At 38.3% G+C, this 20,000-nt stretch overlaps 1 protein-coding gene across 1 annotated transcript in view; it reads left to right on the plus strand.

Annotated features, from left to right (window-relative positions):
* LOC125025242 (myosin-I heavy chain-like) overlaps positions 1-20,000 on the plus strand; it is a 27,234-nt gene that overhangs the window by 5,599 nt on the left and 1,635 nt on the right. The window contains exons 2-39 of the mRNA XM_047613213.1: positions 75-137; positions 2,812-3,064; positions 3,500-3,690; positions 3,930-4,142; positions 4,403-4,680; positions 4,859-4,994; positions 5,118-5,243; positions 5,594-5,711; positions 6,002-6,123; positions 6,255-6,400; positions 6,922-7,134; positions 7,263-7,432; positions 7,537-7,673; positions 7,796-7,944; positions 9,108-9,143; positions 9,882-10,107; positions 10,393-10,632; positions 10,894-11,014; positions 11,314-11,474; positions 11,743-11,935; positions 12,168-12,322; positions 12,627-12,851; positions 13,274-13,440; positions 13,733-13,930; positions 14,235-14,421; positions 14,786-14,947; positions 15,123-15,388; positions 15,596-15,752; positions 15,922-16,058; positions 16,182-16,384; positions 16,601-16,732; positions 17,010-17,176; positions 17,712-17,919; positions 18,538-18,683; positions 18,825-18,944; positions 19,115-19,351; positions 19,583-19,786; positions 19,966-20,000. The exon at positions 19,966-20,000 is cut by the window's right edge and continues 1,635 nt beyond it. Of these exons, the coding sequence (XP_047469169.1) occupies positions 75-137; positions 2,812-3,064; positions 3,500-3,690; positions 3,930-4,142; positions 4,403-4,680; positions 4,859-4,994; positions 5,118-5,243; positions 5,594-5,711; positions 6,002-6,123; positions 6,255-6,400; positions 6,922-7,134; positions 7,263-7,432; positions 7,537-7,673; positions 7,796-7,944; positions 9,108-9,143; positions 9,882-10,107; positions 10,393-10,632; positions 10,894-11,014; positions 11,314-11,474; positions 11,743-11,935; positions 12,168-12,322; positions 12,627-12,851; positions 13,274-13,440; positions 13,733-13,930; positions 14,235-14,421; positions 14,786-14,947; positions 15,123-15,388; positions 15,596-15,752; positions 15,922-16,058; positions 16,182-16,384; positions 16,601-16,732; positions 17,010-17,176; positions 17,712-17,919; positions 18,538-18,683; positions 18,825-18,944; positions 19,115-19,351; positions 19,583-19,786; positions 19,966-20,000 (6,398 nt within the window). The remainder of the gene's footprint in view (positions 1-74; positions 138-2,811; positions 3,065-3,499; positions 3,691-3,929; positions 4,143-4,402; positions 4,681-4,858; positions 4,995-5,117; positions 5,244-5,593; positions 5,712-6,001; positions 6,124-6,254; positions 6,401-6,921; positions 7,135-7,262; positions 7,433-7,536; positions 7,674-7,795; positions 7,945-9,107; positions 9,144-9,881; positions 10,108-10,392; positions 10,633-10,893; positions 11,015-11,313; positions 11,475-11,742; positions 11,936-12,167; positions 12,323-12,626; positions 12,852-13,273; positions 13,441-13,732; positions 13,931-14,234; positions 14,422-14,785; positions 14,948-15,122; positions 15,389-15,595; positions 15,753-15,921; positions 16,059-16,181; positions 16,385-16,600; positions 16,733-17,009; positions 17,177-17,711; positions 17,920-18,537; positions 18,684-18,824; positions 18,945-19,114; positions 19,352-19,582; positions 19,787-19,965) is intronic.

Consider the following 20,000-nt stretch of genomic DNA (forward strand, 5'->3'; position numbering starts at 1 on the left):
TTTTGAGCTTCCTAGTGGAGGCGCATTTCTCTCTCTCTCTCCATCAATAGAATTTCCTTAACTAAGATATACAGACATACACTGGCAGCATCCTCATAGCAGTCAACCCCTACAAGGAGCTTGAAATATATGGACCCGTGAGTATTTATTCGCTTCTGTGGCCGAGAAATTGTTCAAAACATCAGGGAGCGATGAAATGGCTCTCTCGGCTTGCCTTTCTTTTTTGGTATTCTCTTATTGCCTTAATCTTTCTTGAAATTATTCCTCTCTCTCTCTCTCTCTCTCTCTCTCTCTCTCTCTCTCTCTCTCTCTCTCTCTCTCTCTCTCTCTCTCTCTCTCTCTCTCTCTCTCTCTCTCTCCCTCTCCCTCTCCCTCTCCCTCTCCCTCTCTTCATCACATCCTATGCTGATGGCATTCTCATTCAGGTCTTTGATAGGGGGGGATATGTTCTCCAGAGGTTCAGCAACAAGTGTGCTTCCCTTGGACTCATAATCAACCCTATCAAGACTAAGTACATTTCCAAATCTCATAAACTGTCATACATTCCAAGGTTAGTTGGACAAGTTATTGCAAAACTGACACCTATAAGTATCTTGGTGTCAAGGTGATTGCTCCTCACCTCACGTCCAGCAATTCTCGCTTCATACGAGAAATTGTTCAAAACATCAGGGAACGTTACTTGGGACGTATAAGACCTTTACAATACATAAGTAACATATACATAGGTGCCTCCATAAGAGTCCTACGGTTGATGTACATACCGCTTGTTAGGTCCATGGTAGACTATGCGAGCCCAGTTTTTAGTATGTTGCCACCGAGTGGCCTCAGACCCCTTGAAGTTTTATAAAACAAGGTTATGAGAATCATCCTTGGCTGCCCAATGACTGCTAAAGCTCCTGTCATGGGGAAAGCGCGAGATCTCCCTTCCCTTCACAGGCTAACCGCCCAGGTTAACACCATACTTCGCACCAGGCTTCTGCAGCTTCAATCCAGACCACAAATTTGTCTTGCTTTGTCCAGTGCGATGAGTTCGGCATGCCCGGCGCCCTCGGTACTCCAATTTGATACAAAGCTAGAATGGAAGGCCAAAACTGCCCAACTATTCTCAGCTTCATTGTGTGGACCATTGATGCTATTAACATCCCAGAAGGAACACTTATTGCACCGTGACATAGATCACAAGTGTATGTTCATATTGGCAAATCAACAGGGCCTAAATCCATTACTTCAGTAACAGAATTAAAAGGCCATTGCCTCAAATGTATAGATGACATTCCCCACCCCCCTCATGGTACCCCCCCACATTCAATTTATTGTGATGCCTCTACTGATCCTCACAGAGCAGCTGGGATTGGAGTATTGATTCCTGACATTTCTCTTAAAGAAAGTGAATGAATTTCCAAGCACAACTGATGCCGAGGCAGTAGCCATATTCCATGCCGTCAAAAAAGGTAGTGAACAGCGACACCTAGCTGTCTTCTCTGACAGCCAGGGTGCACTCTATAGACTTACTGCATTTAGTCAAGGAAACATGTTAACTAGGAATACCCTATACCAATTTTCTAGTCTATCAGAGCAGGGTATACAAGTGTCACTATACTGGATACCCTCTCATATAGGAAGATCAACCTGTGACAAGGTGGATCAGTTAGCAAAACTAGCACTCTCCCGTAAAGAACCATACATGCAGTACCATTATCACCTTAACAATTGGAAAAAAAAAAAAAAAAAAAACGTTTTCAACTGTCTTTGAGTTTGCGAGGGCCAGATATGGACCACCGAAAAACTGAAGAAAAATGGACATGGTACTATCTGGCATTATGAAAGAATTTCTGGGACATCTGATGGAGACACCATACAAAGTCTATAATGGAATGTCTCGGAGAGAGCAGGTTACATTATCCAGGCTACGCATAGGATATCATTGCACTATACATTATGTACAGAATGCAGTTTTGGAGGCAAAGCCAATCTCATGTCACCACTGCAAAACGTGCAAGGCGCCCAATTCACGTAATCTTACACACTACTTACTCTGTTGCTTGAAACCTGCATCCTTATCAATCAAACAGCACTGTCCAGAGACCAGCACTGACTGATTACATTCATTTTATTATAGACACTGATCATGTCTTTGATATGATTAGTGAGATTTTTTTTTTTTTTTTTTTTTTACCAACCAGATATGTGAATAATGTAAGCACAATGGCACAGCCCTTCAGGCATGTTTAACCGCTATTTGATAGACAGCCCTCTACAAAAATAGAAACAAAGCCAGTCTGGATAGATGCTATAGCGTCTTAGCCTGGCTTTTTGCAGGGCATATAAACTGTTCTGTAAATATTTTTTTGTTTTATCAATAAATCAGATATCCCCCTCTCTCTCTCTCTCTCTCTCTCTCTCTCTCTCTCTCTCTCTCTCTCTCTCTCTCTCTCTCTCTCTCTCTCTCTCTCTCTCTCTCTCTCTCTCTCTCTCTCTCTCTAACTGATAGCTGAACAAGTATGTGTGACTGGACCTTACAGATTAAGCTTAGAGAAAAAAAAATTGAATTCGTTGTCACAAAGAACTCTTACTGTTTTTTTTCCCTCTCTATCTCATATTCCTAATCTAAGAAAAGAGGACACGACTTGTTACTTATACGTCAGAAATAAATGTGCTATAGAACTTAGAAGTGAAAAGAGTGGAGGTTGGTGTCAATGTGATATTCTGAAGATGTCCATTATTTCACATTTACGCCTGGTTTCTGCGGTTTCGGACGAAGATAAAACGAAAAAATAGGAATGAAGACTCACACCGTGATTGTACTTTCAGGATGTGGTGATGCGGTACCAGGGCCGGAAGCTGCTGGAGGAGGAGCCCCACATCTTCGCCATCTCGGAGTCCTCCTTCGTGGCCCTCCAGCGCCTCGACAAGAACCAGTCCTGCGTCATCTCGGGCGAATCGGGCGCCGGCAAGACGGAGACGACCAAGTTCATCCTGCAGTACCTTTGCTCCGTGACCTCCGGGGTCTCGACGTGGGTCGAGCAGCAGATCATCGAGGCCAACAGCATCTTGGAGGCGTTTGGTAAGAGCTGCCGTGGGTGGGGACAGGGGCGCTGGGGGGAAGAGGGGACAGGGGCGCTGAAGGAAGGAGGGGACAGGGGCGCTGAGGGAACGAGGGGAAGGCTGATGGTAGAGGGGCAGGAGAAGAGGGAATGAATGAATGGAGAGGAAAAGGGAGAGACTGATGAAATGGGGAGTTGAGGGAGAGAGGATTTAAAAGTTAGATTATCAGAAGACCATATTTTTTGTGTTGAAGTTTCCTAAGGTTGTAATTTATGACATTGTCTTTTTCACTTTTTTTTTGTTTTTTTTTGTTATTTTAATGCTTAGCTCACTGCATACACTCAGTTATTCTGTACAGTTTCACTATATACTTCATAGACTTTTCCCTTTTGTAACTATTGCAAAGTTTGTTAATGCAATGTCAGCAATCAATTGTACTCTTTTACTTCCACAGGCAATGCTAAGACAGTTAGAAATGACAACTCTAGTCGATTTGGAAAGTTTATGCAAGTGTGCTTTGACACATCTTGGCATATCAAAGGCTGTGTCATGCAGGACTACCTCCTGGAGCAGTCCAGAATCACCTTCCAGGGACCTGAAGAGAGGAACTACCACGTCTTCTATCAGCTAGTTGCCGCCGCACAAGTGAGTTGAATTCTTTTTTAAGTCTTAAGGACTGTGTATGTGACCTTTTTCATTGTTTGTATGCATGTCAATCTCTTGCAGTTTAATTTATTTTCTTTGTTCCATGGTATAATGCAGATTGATCCTAATATCTATCAAAACCTAAGCAATTGAGTTAGTTTAGCAGATACATGATCTAACTATTATGGACATTAATCTACCTTAGACTAGCTCATAAGTCATCTATCTCCCTCTTTCAGAATAACAAGGAAATCGCAGACCAGTTCCATTTGCGGCCGGCGAGCTTCTACACCTACCTGAATCAGTCAGGTTGCATCACCATAGATGGGGTGGATGACATCAAGAAATTTGATGGACTCCGACTAGCTTTCAATGTGCTTCATGTCCCGCCAGAGATCTGTGATGGCATTTTCGGCACACTGGCTGCTATTCTGTGGCTAGGCAATTTAGAGGTGAGCTGTAACTCTAATATTTCTTAAATGACTCAGACAGTAGATGGTTTAAAATTCTACATCTTGTTTGACAGTGTCGGATGAAGTTTATATCCTTGTACCATTATTGTGAAGATTTTTGAAAATAATTGATCAAGTTTTGATTTATATTTTACAGCCAATATTCAGTGATGATTTTATTTATCCCATACTTCCTTATTGAGGTTCTGCATATCTTCATTTTTTAATTTGCTTTTTGTCCTCTTCTTCTATGTAATCAGTTCGTAGACATTGATGGCGAGAAGTGCGAGTTGAGTACTAACGATAAGGAGGTGCTAACCATCGTCGCAGAATTGCTGAATCTGGAGGAGGAGGATCTGCTGGGCATTGTTCTTCAGCGCCAGATTAACATCAGAGGAAACATCACACGAATTCCACTCAAGCTTGCCGAGGCTCGAGAAAACAGGCATGCCATGGCCAAAGCACTGTATTCGAGAACATTTGCTTGGCTTGTTGACCATATCAACAAGTGCACCAACCCTGGGCAGGACCAGACGAGGTAGAGTGATACTGTCGATGTTATGGTGCGAAAGTGACAGAGTAGCGATAATAATAGATAATGATCTTGAGGCAAAGCATCTGAAGGAAGTTTTGATCATTGAGATTTTTGGAAATTTAATTGGTAACAGTATTAAACAACCTTATCCATGCTCATTCTGTTTCTTTTGTTATTGCAGATTTTTAGGTGTGCTGGACATCTTTGGATTCGAGAACTTTGCAACTAACTCTTTTGAACAGTTGTGTATCAACTATACCAATGAAAAACTACACAAATTCTTTAATCATTATGTGTTTGCATTGGAGCAAGAAATTGTGAGTAAACATCACAAAACTTTGATATATTTGTGCAAGTTGGAATATTTTGTTAGATAGAGGAATATGACAATACCAAAAGAAATGCATAAGGCAAATATAACTTCCTTTTTTTTCCAACAGTATCGTCAGGAGGAGATCAAGTTTTCCCACATCACCTTCACTGACAACACAGAGTGCCTTGAACTGCTTGAAAAGCCACCAAGGTGCATCCTCAAACTCTTATCAGAAGAGTGCCGAATGCCCAAGGTAGGGAACAGGTTCGCTGTGTGATGATATGGAGATTTGAATCAAATTATTTGAGAGATTATTGAGCATTATCTTTGGTGTTTTTAATGCACCGGGAGGGCAGAGAGACTCTAAGAATAGCTTATGATAATTTAGAATATTTTGCTTAAAAAATTTGGCATGTTTATTCAGTTTTATTTCAAGTATTTTTTTAACATTAGAAAACATTGATTTTGAACTATCCTATGAAAGATCTGCTCCTCTGCTTTCAACAAAGAAAGAATTATCCTCATTAGAACACAGAAAATTGCAGAGTTATCTTATAAAATTTAGATCCTCTTCTTACATTAATGAAAGCATAATCTCTACAGGGTGCCGACAAATCCTACTTGACCAAGCTACACCAAGAATTTGATTCCCATCCAAACTACATCAAGGGTGAAGACAGAAGAAAGTGGGAAGTGGAATTTGGTATCAACCACTATGCAGGTAAACTTTGAGGTCCTTGAGTTGTAGAGATTTTACATAGGTATTACTGTTTATTTTAGGAAATTCTTGTGGGTAAGCATATGGATTTTTTTTTTTTTTCCTTTGAGGCATGAAATTGTATCTAGTGGTTGACCCTGTTTCATGTTTTCGTATTCTTGTTTGGAATATATATTTTTTTTGTAATAGTAACATTTTGCAAGAGAAGTTTTAAAAGAAAATACATTCCATTGAGTGAGAGGTTGCTTGATAGTATATTTTCAGCCCAACTTCATAATGACTGAATTTTACAGGTAAAGTGATATACACAGTGAAAGGCTTTGTTGACAAGAACAGAGACGCACAGCAAGATGTATTTTTTGAATTGATGAACAAGTCACGGAACAAATTTGTTGCCGATCTCATCAGATTCCAGGTTTGTAATGAAGTTTCAGTCAAATCCTAAACAAAGATTTTCTAATTGTGTGAACTGAGATATGCAAAACAGCTATGAACTAGAGATGTCCATGCAAACTTCTTGTACAGCAAAAAGGTTTATATTTACAGGATCTCCTTGGCTGCACCATTGCCAGAATGGGTACCATACACAGCACAATCTCCAGAGGAACCTCAAAGGGCAAGCCAACAGTTGCCGATGCTTTCCGCAACCAACTTCAGGCTTTGGTTGATGTCCTGCAGTCAACTAATCCATGGTAAGGGTACTTCTGTATTCTGGGTTGTAATGAGAGAACTTTTTTTTTTTTTTTTTTTTTTTTTATCAGACCTCATTAAAAGGAAAAATACTGGGTTGCATTTTGTTGTAAATTGGTGGTATTCTGTTTAACCAGAATTAATAACATTTTGAAAGAAAAAGAGCATTTTAAATTAATTATATAATATCCTTCATAACTTGGCTCATAATAGGTCAGAATTAAAGAGAAGTTAGAATTGCAGTAGAAAACCATTAATTCAAAAAGATCTGTAAAGAACTCTAGTTGATAAGAAAGCAACATGCTAAAATTGAACAAAATTGAGTCAACATTTAGGTGTTTAGGAAAAGAAAGGAGAAGTTCTCAAAACATTATCTTTTTAACTAAGAATGATAACCTAAATAATTTAAAAATATTAAGTTCATCTATTTTATTCCTCTTAGGGTTAAGATGAACTTACTTTCACCTATGATATAAGAGTTTGAAATTGACTTCTGAAAGAAATCCCTATCTTTTATCCTCAGGTATGTTAGATGCATTAAGCCAAACAAAAGCAAATCCGCTGACTCCTACGATGAATTGATGGTGCTCGACCAGCTGCGGTATTTGGGCATGAATGATATCATCAGGATCCGCAAAGAAGGGTTCCCTATTCATATGACCTTCACAGATTTCATCACCAGATACTTTTGCCTAAATAAGAAGCGCAGACATCCGACGACCAAAGACCATGTGTGGTGAGTAATAAACTTACTTATTTACTAATTTGAAGGAAACAATTGTGACAACAAAAATAGAGGATACTTTTTCCCAATTTTCCAAACCAAGAAGTATTGAATAAGTCGTATTATGTTTTTCATTCTAGTGACATCATGAAAGGTCAGAATTTACCACCAAGGGAGTGGCAAGTTGGCAAGAGCAAAGTATTCATCCGGCAGAAAGTGTATGAGCCACTAGAAGACCAGCGTGTCACCACGATGCGCGATGCAGCCGTCAAAATCCAGGCTGCATATCGCATGCATAAGCATAGAATAGGTTAGTTAATGATCTGAATCTCTCTCTCATATATTGTTCATTTCTTTGTTTGTAGTTTGTCTCATTCTCATGACAATGACTGATGCAAGTTTTCAATTTTACAGAATATAACAGGGTACGAGCAGCATGTATAAATATCCAAAATCGCTACCGGGGTTGGAAGCTACGACTGGTATTCCTGAGAAAGAGGAGGGCGGCAGTAATTATTCAGTCTAATGTCCGAGGAATGTTTGCCCGAGAGGTAATGTGAAAAAAATTCTAGTCTAAAACATTCCACAAAAATGTGCTTCAAAAGAGTTACAGAAAATAATCAGAAATGGTATTGTCCATTAATAAAAACAACTTATTAATCCTTTTTTTAAGGTTGCAAATGCCCTTCGTGAAATGAAGCGAATCGAGGAGGAACAGCGGAGACGAGAGAAGCTGGAGGAGGAGAGACGGCAGAGGGAAGAGGAAGCCCTTAAGTTGGCAGAAGACGAGGAGAAGAGAAAAGAGCTGGAGGAGGCGCAGAGGTATGGGCTAGAGAATGCTTTTGAAATAGTAGTCAAGTGGGATCAATCTAGGATTAACTTTTTTTTTCATTGCTATGTGTATGGGTGGCTAAGTAACTAGGAATTTTGACTCTTAACACATAGATATAACTGATTATAAATTCTGATATGTTTTTGAAAGAGTGGTGCAGTGTTGAATTCTAGTATTTTTGCTAAAAGCTAATATTGCCAAAATAAATTTCTTATTTCTGCATACTTTAACTACAGTGTTGGCTTTATTAACAATATTAACATCTCAAAACTGATTGTAATTTGAAGGGAAAATCCCGACATATGCAGTAAAATCTAAGTTTAATGATTTTTTTTTGGTTCACTGAAGATGATATCTCTGTACCTGTTTTGCATGTCTATTGGAAGCTTTTACATTAGAGGTTGATTCACTTCCCTGTGTTTCCATTATGGGAGAAATGCTGAGCTCTAAATCTGTGAATGCTGGAATATTATGCTTTCATAATCTTTATTCTTATTCTTGGTTCTAATGCTTGCTTCTTTGTGGGGAGAGAGAGAGAGGAAGACAAAAAAATGGACATGCATACATATATTAATATAGATACATAGAAATGCATATTATACTCACATGCAGATGCAGATATACACACACATGCATGAACACACATACACGCACATACAAATGCACATGCACACTCACACGCACACACACACGCACACGCACACGCACACGCACACGCACACGCACACGCACACGCACACGCACACGCACACATACATACACACACACACACACACACACACACACACACACACACACACACACACACACACACACACACACACACACACACACACACACACACACACACTCTCACAGACAGTATACTTACATGTATAACAATAACTGATATCTGTAAAAGTGATTAAAGACTTGAATGACTTGTGCTTGACCATTTCTCTAGGTGGAAAAATTATCATATTCTCCTATATGTCTCGTCTCTAGTTGATAATGCTTCTTTTGTTCCATATTTGATTCATGTTCTGTTCATTATATCTTCCATTCTCAGATATAAGTGAATAGTTGTCTCAAAGTGCTTATATATTCATACATTTTTGTAGTCTAGCAACTTTTGCTTCAATTTTGCTTGATGTGCTCTTGCTTCTCTTTCAAGCAAACAATATGATGGGCTAGCAGCTGTAGGGGAAGGGTGAGTATGCATTTGGTTCCTTGAAATCTCTCGCTGTAAGTGAGGCTCTCTAGTATTTACGTAAAGGGACTGTCTTATGATAAAGGATTACTTGTCACTGTCATTGGATTACTTGTCACTGAATAAGTATTTCTGGAATAACTTTTTTGAAGGTTTTTTAGAAATTAGTTGTCCGAGTAACTTTTTGATAAGATTGTTGATTATATCTGGCTTCATCAAGCAAAGACAGTTTAATTTTCTTATTCCTTTATCATTCTGAATACTAGAGTGCTTTTTATTGTAAACTTTGAAGTACTTATGAGTCTTTTCGGGATTTATCAGCTCCGTGATTCATGCCTGTTTATGGGATTTCATGTTACTCTTCTTAAATTTTATATGGAAATGTGATTCATTTGCATGCTGGATTTTTCTTGGTGCTGGATTTCCTGTTATGGATCTTTTTTAGACAATTACTGTATGAAATTGAAGTGATACAGATGTTTAAGAGTAAGAACCAGGTGCATGCACACACAAGCAGATGCATACATGTACACACTTAAAATTACTCATACACACACACAACGACAAACTCACACACACAAATTGTTCCGTGCACTTGAAATCTGTCAAGAGATGGATTTCAAAATGTACCAAATCACAAGAAGGAAATTATCTTTTCTATTTTTTGTAGCTTTAGGTGCATAACAGAAAGAATGTACATAGGAAATGCAAATTGTAACATTTAATTGAATAATCCAGGAAAGTCGAGGAGGAGATGGCAACACTCTCCAACATGGCCGAGACAGTGAACACGCGGCTGGCCACCTCTGGCCCGACCAATCCAGACGACGCTTCTCAGGGCTCAGGAGAAGGGGTTGATCTCGACAACCTGTTCTCCTTCTTATCCAACATGGAATCAGAGAGACATGTCCTTGATGAAATATCTCGGCAGATGGAAGAACTTGCCGACAATGTAGAAGAGGAGGTTAGTTTTCAAGTTTGAAGAGGCACTGATTACTTTTTATATCCCTCTCAGCAAGTTGTGATATAATAAGATCTTAATTGTAATGACTTGTTTTTAGTGTGAAATACAGGTTAGATCTGATTTTCAAATTATGTTTCTGAAGATTAAATGGCAAAAGTGAAACATGGTTGTATATAGAACAATTTTTTAGATATACAGTGTCCATAAATTTCTTTTGTTTTTTTACTTTTTTTGGTGGAGTATCCCATGCAATATTTCTGTATTTGAATGCCTTCCGTTGCACAGATCGAAGCTCTCAACCGTAGCGGAGGGGAAGGACAGGAATCCCCTTTGCCTCCACCACCACCCCCTCACGCCCCAGATTCTCTCCCTCCTCCTCCGCTGCCTCAGGACCTTGTTTCTCCACCACAAGTCGTAGAACAACCGCCACCTCCTCCACCAGCGTTGTCCGTACCCCCAGGAGCGGCAGAGCAGAAGGGAAACAGAGAGAGTGGGGATAGCCTGCCACCCCCACCTCCGCCACAGGTATTAGTCATACAAGTCAGGATTTGGTTTTGATGTATTCCATTAGTTTGGTTGCTGTGATTACTATTGTGTATGGATTAGGAAACGTTTCTTTTCATTAGCTATGTATGTTTGTTTTATTTAGATTTTTTCAGTATCTTGTTCATATTAGAATGTTCTCATACTGTTTTAGGAAGCAGAGTAACTTTCACCTCATTGTGGTGAGTCTATATGTTTATTTTTTTGTTTTTTTCCACTGTATTATCAACTCTTTGATTTCAGATGAATGGATTCCATGAAGATGAGAAGCCAAAGGAGCCAATATATGAAACTATTCCTGTCGGCTTAGCAGGGTCACAGGGTCGAAGGGAACCAAACTACGTATCAGGTCCGCCACCTGCAGGTATTTATCATGACATATGTTTAGATATGAGAACAAGTGCTTAAAGGCACATGCACATGCATACATGCGCACACACACACACACACACACACACACACACACACACACACACACACACACACACACACACACACACACACACACACACACCCACACATGCATACATTATCACCACACATATGATCACCACATGTTTTACTTATTGGTGTGCAAGTGTAGCATTGTATAATGTCAGCCTTTTAAGGATCTTTAATTTGAAAAAAAAGTATAACCAGCAAGACATTTCCAACCCTTTCCAGGCCCTCCACCTGCTCCTCCAGAGGAAGAGGTTGAGTTAAGAAGACCTCGAGAACATTCTCTGGAACGTCGTCGAAGAGCTTCAGGTCAGAAGCGACCTTCGAGATCCCCCTCTGCTCGAAGCCCATCACGGGTGTCACGATCCGGTACAAGAAGTCCTGTGGTAAGTTGAAATGTTGTAAAGCTCTGTGAATCCCATTAGTTTACAGATTGTTATTTAGTCAAATATAAAGTAGATCAGTGTTATTCTTGTTGTTTTAGATGCCAGTACTTAAAATTAACATTTACGTTACTAAAGATTGATGATGAAATAAATCAGTAAGTTTCAAATGATTACTTAAATTATTTTAGTAATTTTTTAATTGTTATGAAGATATGTTTAAGACATTAACATGCATTGGTATCATATTGATTATTGTGCCATGTTATAGCAGCGGGTGAGCAGTCGCAACAATGGTGTGGTTGAAGACCCAGACAGAGTTGAACGTCGTAAGCAGAGAGTTGAGCGTAAGCTTCATGAATTGGAGGAGCTTGAAGAGAACAAAGAGAACGAGAGCCAGAATCATTTTGATATGATTGAGTTTGCAGAAAAGTATTTCAATAATCATGAACGTTCGCCTGAGGGTAAGAACTGATTTGACTGTTGTTTTTTATAGCATTGCACAGTATCAGTAAGTTAATTCTATAATTTGAGTGTCCAATAGTTATTCACTTTTGGTCCCAGTGCATTGCTATAGACGAATGAATGATATTATAACACTTTTCAACAAGACATTAGCCATGTATTACCCAAGTGTCATTAGTCCATAGCCAATAGTATTCTCCCAATTAACTCTTCTTATTTCCTGCACCACAGGCACCATCATGTCTACACTGACCCGCAAACGTTCCACAGCAGAGTTCCTTCCCAAGTATGAGCTGATCACGTATTCTCGCTCCTCCATCATCCCTACCTCTCATGTCCACCTTTATGACCCAGAAAACATCAACCTTGCTTGCACAATCTTTAGGGTCTGTATTCACCTTTTACCAGTAATGTAGATATTGTTCTATCATATTTTAGCATTGGAAATTCCTGATCAGTTTTATTTTGTATGCATTTTAGAATATTTGCATTTCACTAATGATATAAAGATATGCCATTTGAATATCTTTTTATTGATGATGATTCATGAACTCGAAATATCCTTCATTTTGTGTATTACTGATGATGAATGAATTCAGATTGTGATGAACTTATTTCTTCAATACTCAGGGACACGAGTCATTTACCCATATGCGACAACTTGAAAAAAAATAATTTCAAATTTAACAGGACTTATGCAAATACTGCCGAGGAGAATTAAAACCCGAGCAAGAGATAACAACTATCCAGAACATTATCGCTCATGGCCTGGAGCGGGAGGAGCTGCGCAACGAAATCTTTGTCCAGTGTATGCGGCAGGTCACCAATAACCCGAGCACAGAATCACTGGAACGGCTTTGGCTAATGTTGTGTCTGTGTGTTGTGGCTTTCCAACCTGGAAAACTTCTTCATAAGGTAAGGATTCATTGTGTATTGATGACACCTAAGGAAAGAGATTGTTCGAATTGTGTGGTCGGTAACAAGTCCTCATGATTTGTGATTTGCCCTTTTTTTACTATTTTGTCATGTTTTCCAGTAATGATGTTAATTATTTTATAACATTGTGGGTATTATTTATAACTTTGCTTTTCTGGAATACTCTTGTAAGCAACTAGTTCAAGATCTTCAGTTTCTTTTTAAGTCATATAGAATATTATTAAAACTCCTATCATCATTTGTTATTATTATTATTATTATTATTGTTATTATTACCTTTATTATTATTTGCATTTCTAAAGTAACTTTTATATTATAATAGATATTTAAAATGTGAGATAAATAAGACAGAGCACTATTCTGTGGATACTCCCCTAAAGCACTTTTCTTTCCCATAACAGTATTTTGTAAGCTTCCTTCAAAAGAGCCTTAGCCTTGATGGAAAGCTGCGGCAGTATGTGCAATGGTGCCTCGAAAACTGTAAAAATACAAAGGTCAGTTGCAGAAGACTGCCACCTTCCTCAGTGGAGATTGCAGCCATGAAAAAACTTGGAACTATTGTATGCAGGTTAGTTTGTGCATTCAGTGATGTTGCATTTGTATTGGGATGACATTCAGAACTTCCAATGTCTAGCCATTTTAAAGGATATTTTAATTATACCACAAAATATGATTTATATTTACTTCCTGGACATAAAATCTTTGGTCTCTTTTGTGTGTGTGTGTGTGTGTGTGTGTGTGTGTGTGTGTGTGTGTGTGTGTGTGTGTGTGTGTGATTTTGTTCTACATTTTTTTCTTTTTTTTTTCTTTTTTTTTAGAACGTTTCATTTATTTATTTATTTATTTATTTATTTATTCAGATTCTTCTTCCTGGACGGACGCACCAAGGCCATTGACGTCCATCCAAGGGACACTGCTGGTGATGCCATGCAGAAGCTTGCAGACAGACTTGGACTGGCGAATTTAGAGGGCTGGGCGATATATGAATCTGGTCTGGATGGAGACAAGCACGTTAAGATCCACGAGTATCTGTATGATGTGATATCATCTTGGGAAACGTAAGTGACCTTGGCTGTATGTTTGAGGGGTGATGTAACCTGTCACCATCTTTTCATTAGAAATTAATTGTAAAAGAGATAACTGAAGAAAAGGAGAAGAGTACAGTAATGGATTGTGGAAGTTGTCTCCTCATAAAGAGATATAGAGTATCAAGAGTTAATTCAATGAGAATATGAAAGGAATGTGGTAGTTAATACCATGTACCGTGCATTTGAATCCTATGTCAGTCTCTTTTGAATAGCTACTTGAAGCATTATATGTGACATAAAAAATATGTAATGGATTTTATTAATTCCCTTTCAGGAAACAACAAAAGGTTGGGAGTTCAAGCAACTATGGAACTCTCAATAAACGCTCCTCACAGACGGTCAGTTCTGGGGAGAACAGATTTGTTTTCCGCAAACGTCTCTTCCGCTCTCCTCGCGAAATTCCAAGCGATCCAGTGCAAGTGAACCTGTTATATGCTCAGGCAGTATATAGTGTAGTAAGAGTAAGTATGATTTTAAGAGTTTGTGTAATTCCTGGGAACACTTCAGTTCCAATTATATTTCAATTTAAGTGACACTGATTTGTGGGAAGTGCTGCAAAGTGTATGATAGGGAAAGAAATACTTTATATGCTGTAAAGCTAGTTTCACTTTTTGAAATATCATAGGTCCATCTTGAAATAAGTTCTGTAGTGCAGATAGTTTCTCTAGTATGGTCCCAGAAAGTTTGTAGTTCAAATTTGGGCAAATAAGTTTTGAAAATTATGATTATGTCCAGTCTCTTCATGTTTTCTATATTTTTAAAATCTAAAGACTGTTTCTTCATAGTATATATGCTAATGCTTTTATCCCCTTTACTTGCACACAGGCTGATGACTTCCCAATCAATGAAAAAGTAGCTCTTCAGTTGGCTGGGCTCCAGGCACAGGTAGCACTTGGTGATCCAAAGGATGGCAAGACTGAATTTTATGCCGATATTCAGTCCTACCTGCCATCCCGCATAGCTCAAGGAAAAAAGCAGGCTGAGTGGGTGAGTGTTTGGATGCTGCTTTTGTATTCAGAGATACCGTCACCAGGAACTACTTAGAAGGGTTTATCACATACCATGAACCATTTCTATCATAGAAAAGAGAAAATGGAGGAGGAAATTGATTTTGAAATAAGAATATTTCATGACTGAAGAAAACCAATTTATCTCTCCTCAGATACCAGTGCTTGGACAGGCACACAGGCAGTATGGCACCGGCAAGACAGACATCGTGGCTAAAGTGTGGTATCTGACTTGTGTCATGCAGTTCCCTCTCTACGGAACCACAATGTTCCAAGTCTCATATAGAGGTTACTGGTCTTACGGCAACACACTTATTCTGGGAGTGAACTGTGATGGCATTGCTATGATTAAACCAGATGACAAATTCATCCTTTATGAGTATAGATACTGTGACATAGAATCAATCTTTTTAGACCCAAGGTAAGTTAGTCCTTCCTCTTAAGCTATATTTTTAGTTCCACAATCAACTCTAGATCAGTGAATCCTATTGTTTCATAATTCACGTCACTCATAATATGTATTAGCAATATAGTGTACTATATCCTCCCTAACACGTAGTTTTTTATATGAAATTATATCTCATATATATTTGTACACACAGCTCATTAACTCGACCTCTATTTTCAGTGACAACTTCATCACCATAAACCTCTTAAGAACTCTGCCAGATGCACATAAATGCTTTGTTTTTGAAACCAAAGAAAAGGAAGAAATAGGCTTCCTTATAGCTAGTTATTCTCCACTTCTGGCATCTTGGATAAAAGACATGGACTCTAATAAGAAGGTTAGTGTTTGTTGAAAGTTATTTAGTGATATTCTATATAAAGTATGTACTTTGTTAATGAAATATAAATTTGGTTATTTGGCTAATGCTGAGATTTTATTGTCAAAATACACCATAGGAAAAGAAAATCGTACTTGAAATCATTTTAACACATCATTACATTTGACAGGTGAAGCAGATTACGGGTGAAGATCGAATACGGTTGTATTACAACCTGGTGCATGCGCGTCGGCAGATCATTGATGCCAACATCCTCAGGAAACCTCAGGACCAGGGCGGGAACTTCTTTGTCAGTACGCTGAGGAGGTCAGTGCAGACATGGTGGTCTCAGTTTAACCTTTCCTTGTCTCGGTCTCCTAACAATACATTTGGAGAGTTATAGTATGCAGTTGTTAAATCTTGCTTTTTTTTCCGTGTGATTATCATCAGATTGAACAAGCAAAAGCTAGAGAAGCTGCGACAGGATTATGGGGAAAATTCAGAGACATACAAGGGCTTCCACCACATGTTCTGGGCGTTCTCCAAGACTACTTTGACTCAGACTCTCACAAAGATCGCAACACCAGAGGTTGAGCAGCAGGCACTCCAGATCTCTCTTGCCATCCTTACATATGCGGGTCTTAATCCTAATGGTAAGTAGATTCACCAGAATGAAACCTATGGTAATTTTGAAGGTGTGATTCAAGGGTGAGACTCATATAATATATTATTTTTTTCCTTATCAATCCTTTTGTATTTTCAGTATACTGTATGTGGTGAATGCAATTTAGGTAAATAATCTCATATAATACATATTTTAAAACACAAGTAGAGTGAAAAATTTCTTATCGATACCAATCTCTTTGCAGCTGAAGCGGCAGTAACAAGTGATGACCAGCAACTGACAATGGTTCAGGGTGTGGTGGAGCAGTGTATGAAGCGAGACCTCCTTCTTAACGAGACGTATCTCCAGCTCATCAAACAAACAACAGATCATCCAGGTAAGAAGAGGACACATGATAAAGATTCAATATCACTCTCTGAACTTTGCATCTAGGCACCTCCAGCCTCTCTCAAATATTATGAAAAGCAACAGACACTTGCATTTTCTTTGGAAGTACACTGAGGTACTCTGCCTACATCATGTATTCTGCAGATATTGTTAACATGTTACAGTATATGTGATAGTCCAGACACCTGCATGGGTGTCAAATGTTAGCCACAAATGCTGTATTTCAGTTGCTTTTCTGTATATATTATATTGACATTTCCCAACAGATCCAAATTCGCGGGTAAACTTACGGCATTGGTCCTTGCTGACTTTATTCTGCTCCGTCATTCCCCCAACTGACAAGAGTGTGAGAAAATACCTCCGTGCACACCTACAGCGCTGTGCCACAGACTATGTGTCTGAAGAGGGAAAGTATGCTCGTTATGCTGAGAAGGTAAGTCGGTGTAGTTCTTGAAGTATGTGTGGCACCAAGATCTGTATATCCCTCTTATTTACATGTCATTAGAGTTTGAAGTGTTTAATAAGTATGAGTATTTATTTATTTATTCATTCATCCATTCATTTATTTGTAATCACCTTTGATATTAAGTGATATTCATAAATATACCACTCTGATATGGAGAACAAAAGGGACTAGTACTCTATTTGGGACATGACCGTCTTCAATCTATAATTATATTCCTATTCTAATTATCATTTAAGTAGCAATTTAGTAATTTTGTGTATATATTTATATATATTTTGAATTGGCATACAAGAACATTAAAGATTCAGGCATGTTTTGTAATTAAATCATAATCAGACAATATTAAAGGACTTAAACACATTTGATGTATAAGAAAATGTATGTTACATAGTATCTGTTTGTAGTTGGTATATAGAACAGTGTATTTTCAAATGGAAATTAAATATTAGGTTTTGACATGAATGAATTAACAGTGTTCTCTTTGCACTCCTCCTTCCTCCAGTGTCTTGTTAAAGCTCTGAACAATCGACGTCGGCAGTGGGCTCCCTCAAAACAGGAGATCTTATGTACAATAAATCGCAGACCAATATATGCTCGCTTCCATTTCATGGATGGACAGTTCCATTCATTGGAGTTTGATGCATCAGCAACAACATCAGATGTTGTTGATCTAATCAAACACAAGATTGGACTCAAAGAAACCACCAAAGGTACTTTAAAAGATATTCGTATGTATGTAGTGCAAGTATTGTTCAAATTTATTTGGGTTAATGGTCACTCAAGATTTGAGTGAGTAGGTTGTTATTCTTAGATATCATGCCGCTTATTGATTATTTATAAAGAGTGTATTTTCTCCCTAGAAACTCATTTTAGGAGTAAGCATGTACATTTGTTAAGATTTTGATAAATATAATAGGAAGATTCTTCTTTGCATTGAGGGTTATATTACAGATACATACATTTCCAGAAGACCTACAATATATAGGTACACTGATGTACCTATATACACCTACACACACAGTAATGTGAATCTCATTATAACTTTACAAGGGAAATATTGTAATTTGCATGGGTCAGTTCCGTCATTATGTGTGTGTGTGTGTGTGTGTGTGTGTCTGTGTGTGTGTGTGTGTGTGTGTGTGTGTGTGTGTGTGTGTGTGTGTGTGTGTGTGTGTGTGTGTGTGTGTGTGTGTGTGTGTGTGTGTGTATGTGTGTGTGTGTGTGTGTGTGTGTGTGTACATGTGGAAAAAGAGAAAGAGAGAGAAAATACAGGATATAGAACATATGTAGCTATAAACTAAGATAAATGCCTTTTATTCCTGATACAGGTTATGCCATTTATGAGATGTTGGGGACGACAGAAAGGTGCATACTGATGGAAGAGGTCCTGGCAGATGTAATGTCCCGGTGGGAGCGATACAGGCAGTCTACTGCAGCCACTCAACACCACAACCATCACATATTCCTGTTTAAGGTGATTAGAAAGTCTATTTCTGTGTGTGTGTGTGTGTGTGTGTGTGTATTTTTGTATATGTATATGAATGTACAAAATTTGTTAAGTGTCATTGTATTCCTTCTTAATAATCATGTATTAATAAGTATATCTTTTTTTTAGAAACACCTACTTCTTGAGCAGTGGATAGACCTGAGTGACAATGTGGAGAAAGAACTCCTTTACTTCCAAGTCCTCTATACACTTCGTGCAGATAAATTCCCTGTCACGCAGATGGAAGCAGTGAGTATTTCAGTAGAATAGAGTTTGCGGCATTATAGTGCCTTCATGTTTCACATATCCTTGAGTGTTGTTAAAGTTCTAAATGTTATTGAGTCCGTCTTTCCTGTCACAGCAACTGTGATAGGAAAGCAGTACACTTTGTAATCTGTTATGATTGTCTACATTAACAGGTGATGCTGTGTTCCTTGAGAGCCCAGATAGAACTAGGAAACTTTACGGCAAACATGGACTACGGCGAGGTGATAGCACACACTCTTTCCCCACGCTTGCTGACTAGTGTGACCCATGAGTCTGTGGCTATGCACCATCAGAGCCTCTTCAATATGGATTCACAGGAAGCAAAGCAAGCCTTCCTCAACCTTATTAAATCTTGGCCATTGCATAGAGCTACAATATTTGATGTTACAGTGAGTTTTATAGAGCTTGCAGATGTTTGAGATTTTTTTTTTGATGTACAATGTCAGTGACACTTGGTTATTGCTGTTATATTGTGTAATTGGAATATCAGTAGTTGTCTTGAGAATTTTAAAGGAGGAAACATGAGCAATTAAATATTTTTGAGATTAGAATTTATAGAACACAGTAAAGTATTTGATGATTTAAGCCACCACATCTAAAGAGGTTTTCTTTTTCTGCAGCAATCATTTACTTCCAACTGGCCAAAGGTCCTGTGGCTTGCCATTGATGAGAATGGAGTGCATCTCCTTGAGCATCGGTCCAGGAACGTGTTGTGCACCTATGAATATGACTACATATTGAATTACTCAGCCTCCATTACTGCGCTTATGATCATTACAGGATCTACAAGGAAGCAGAGCAAAATAATCCTCAATACAACTCAGGTTATTGTTTCTTTTATTTTTAGACTTTGTGATTGTATCTCTTTGTCTGTCTCTATTAATATATTTTTACATCTATTTATAAGTGTATAAATGAATATGTAGATAGATATATACATATGTATATATATGAATATGAATATAACAATATGTATTCTAATGTCATCTTTTTATACTGGCAGGCTTTCATGATTGCAACCTTAATCAAAGATTATAC

The sequence above is a fragment of the Penaeus chinensis genome, chromosome 4, assembly GCF_019202785.1.
Source record: "Penaeus chinensis breed Huanghai No. 1 chromosome 4, ASM1920278v2, whole genome shotgun sequence".
In the NCBI taxonomy this organism is placed as follows: Eukaryota; Metazoa; Arthropoda; class Malacostraca; order Decapoda; family Penaeidae; genus Penaeus; species Penaeus chinensis.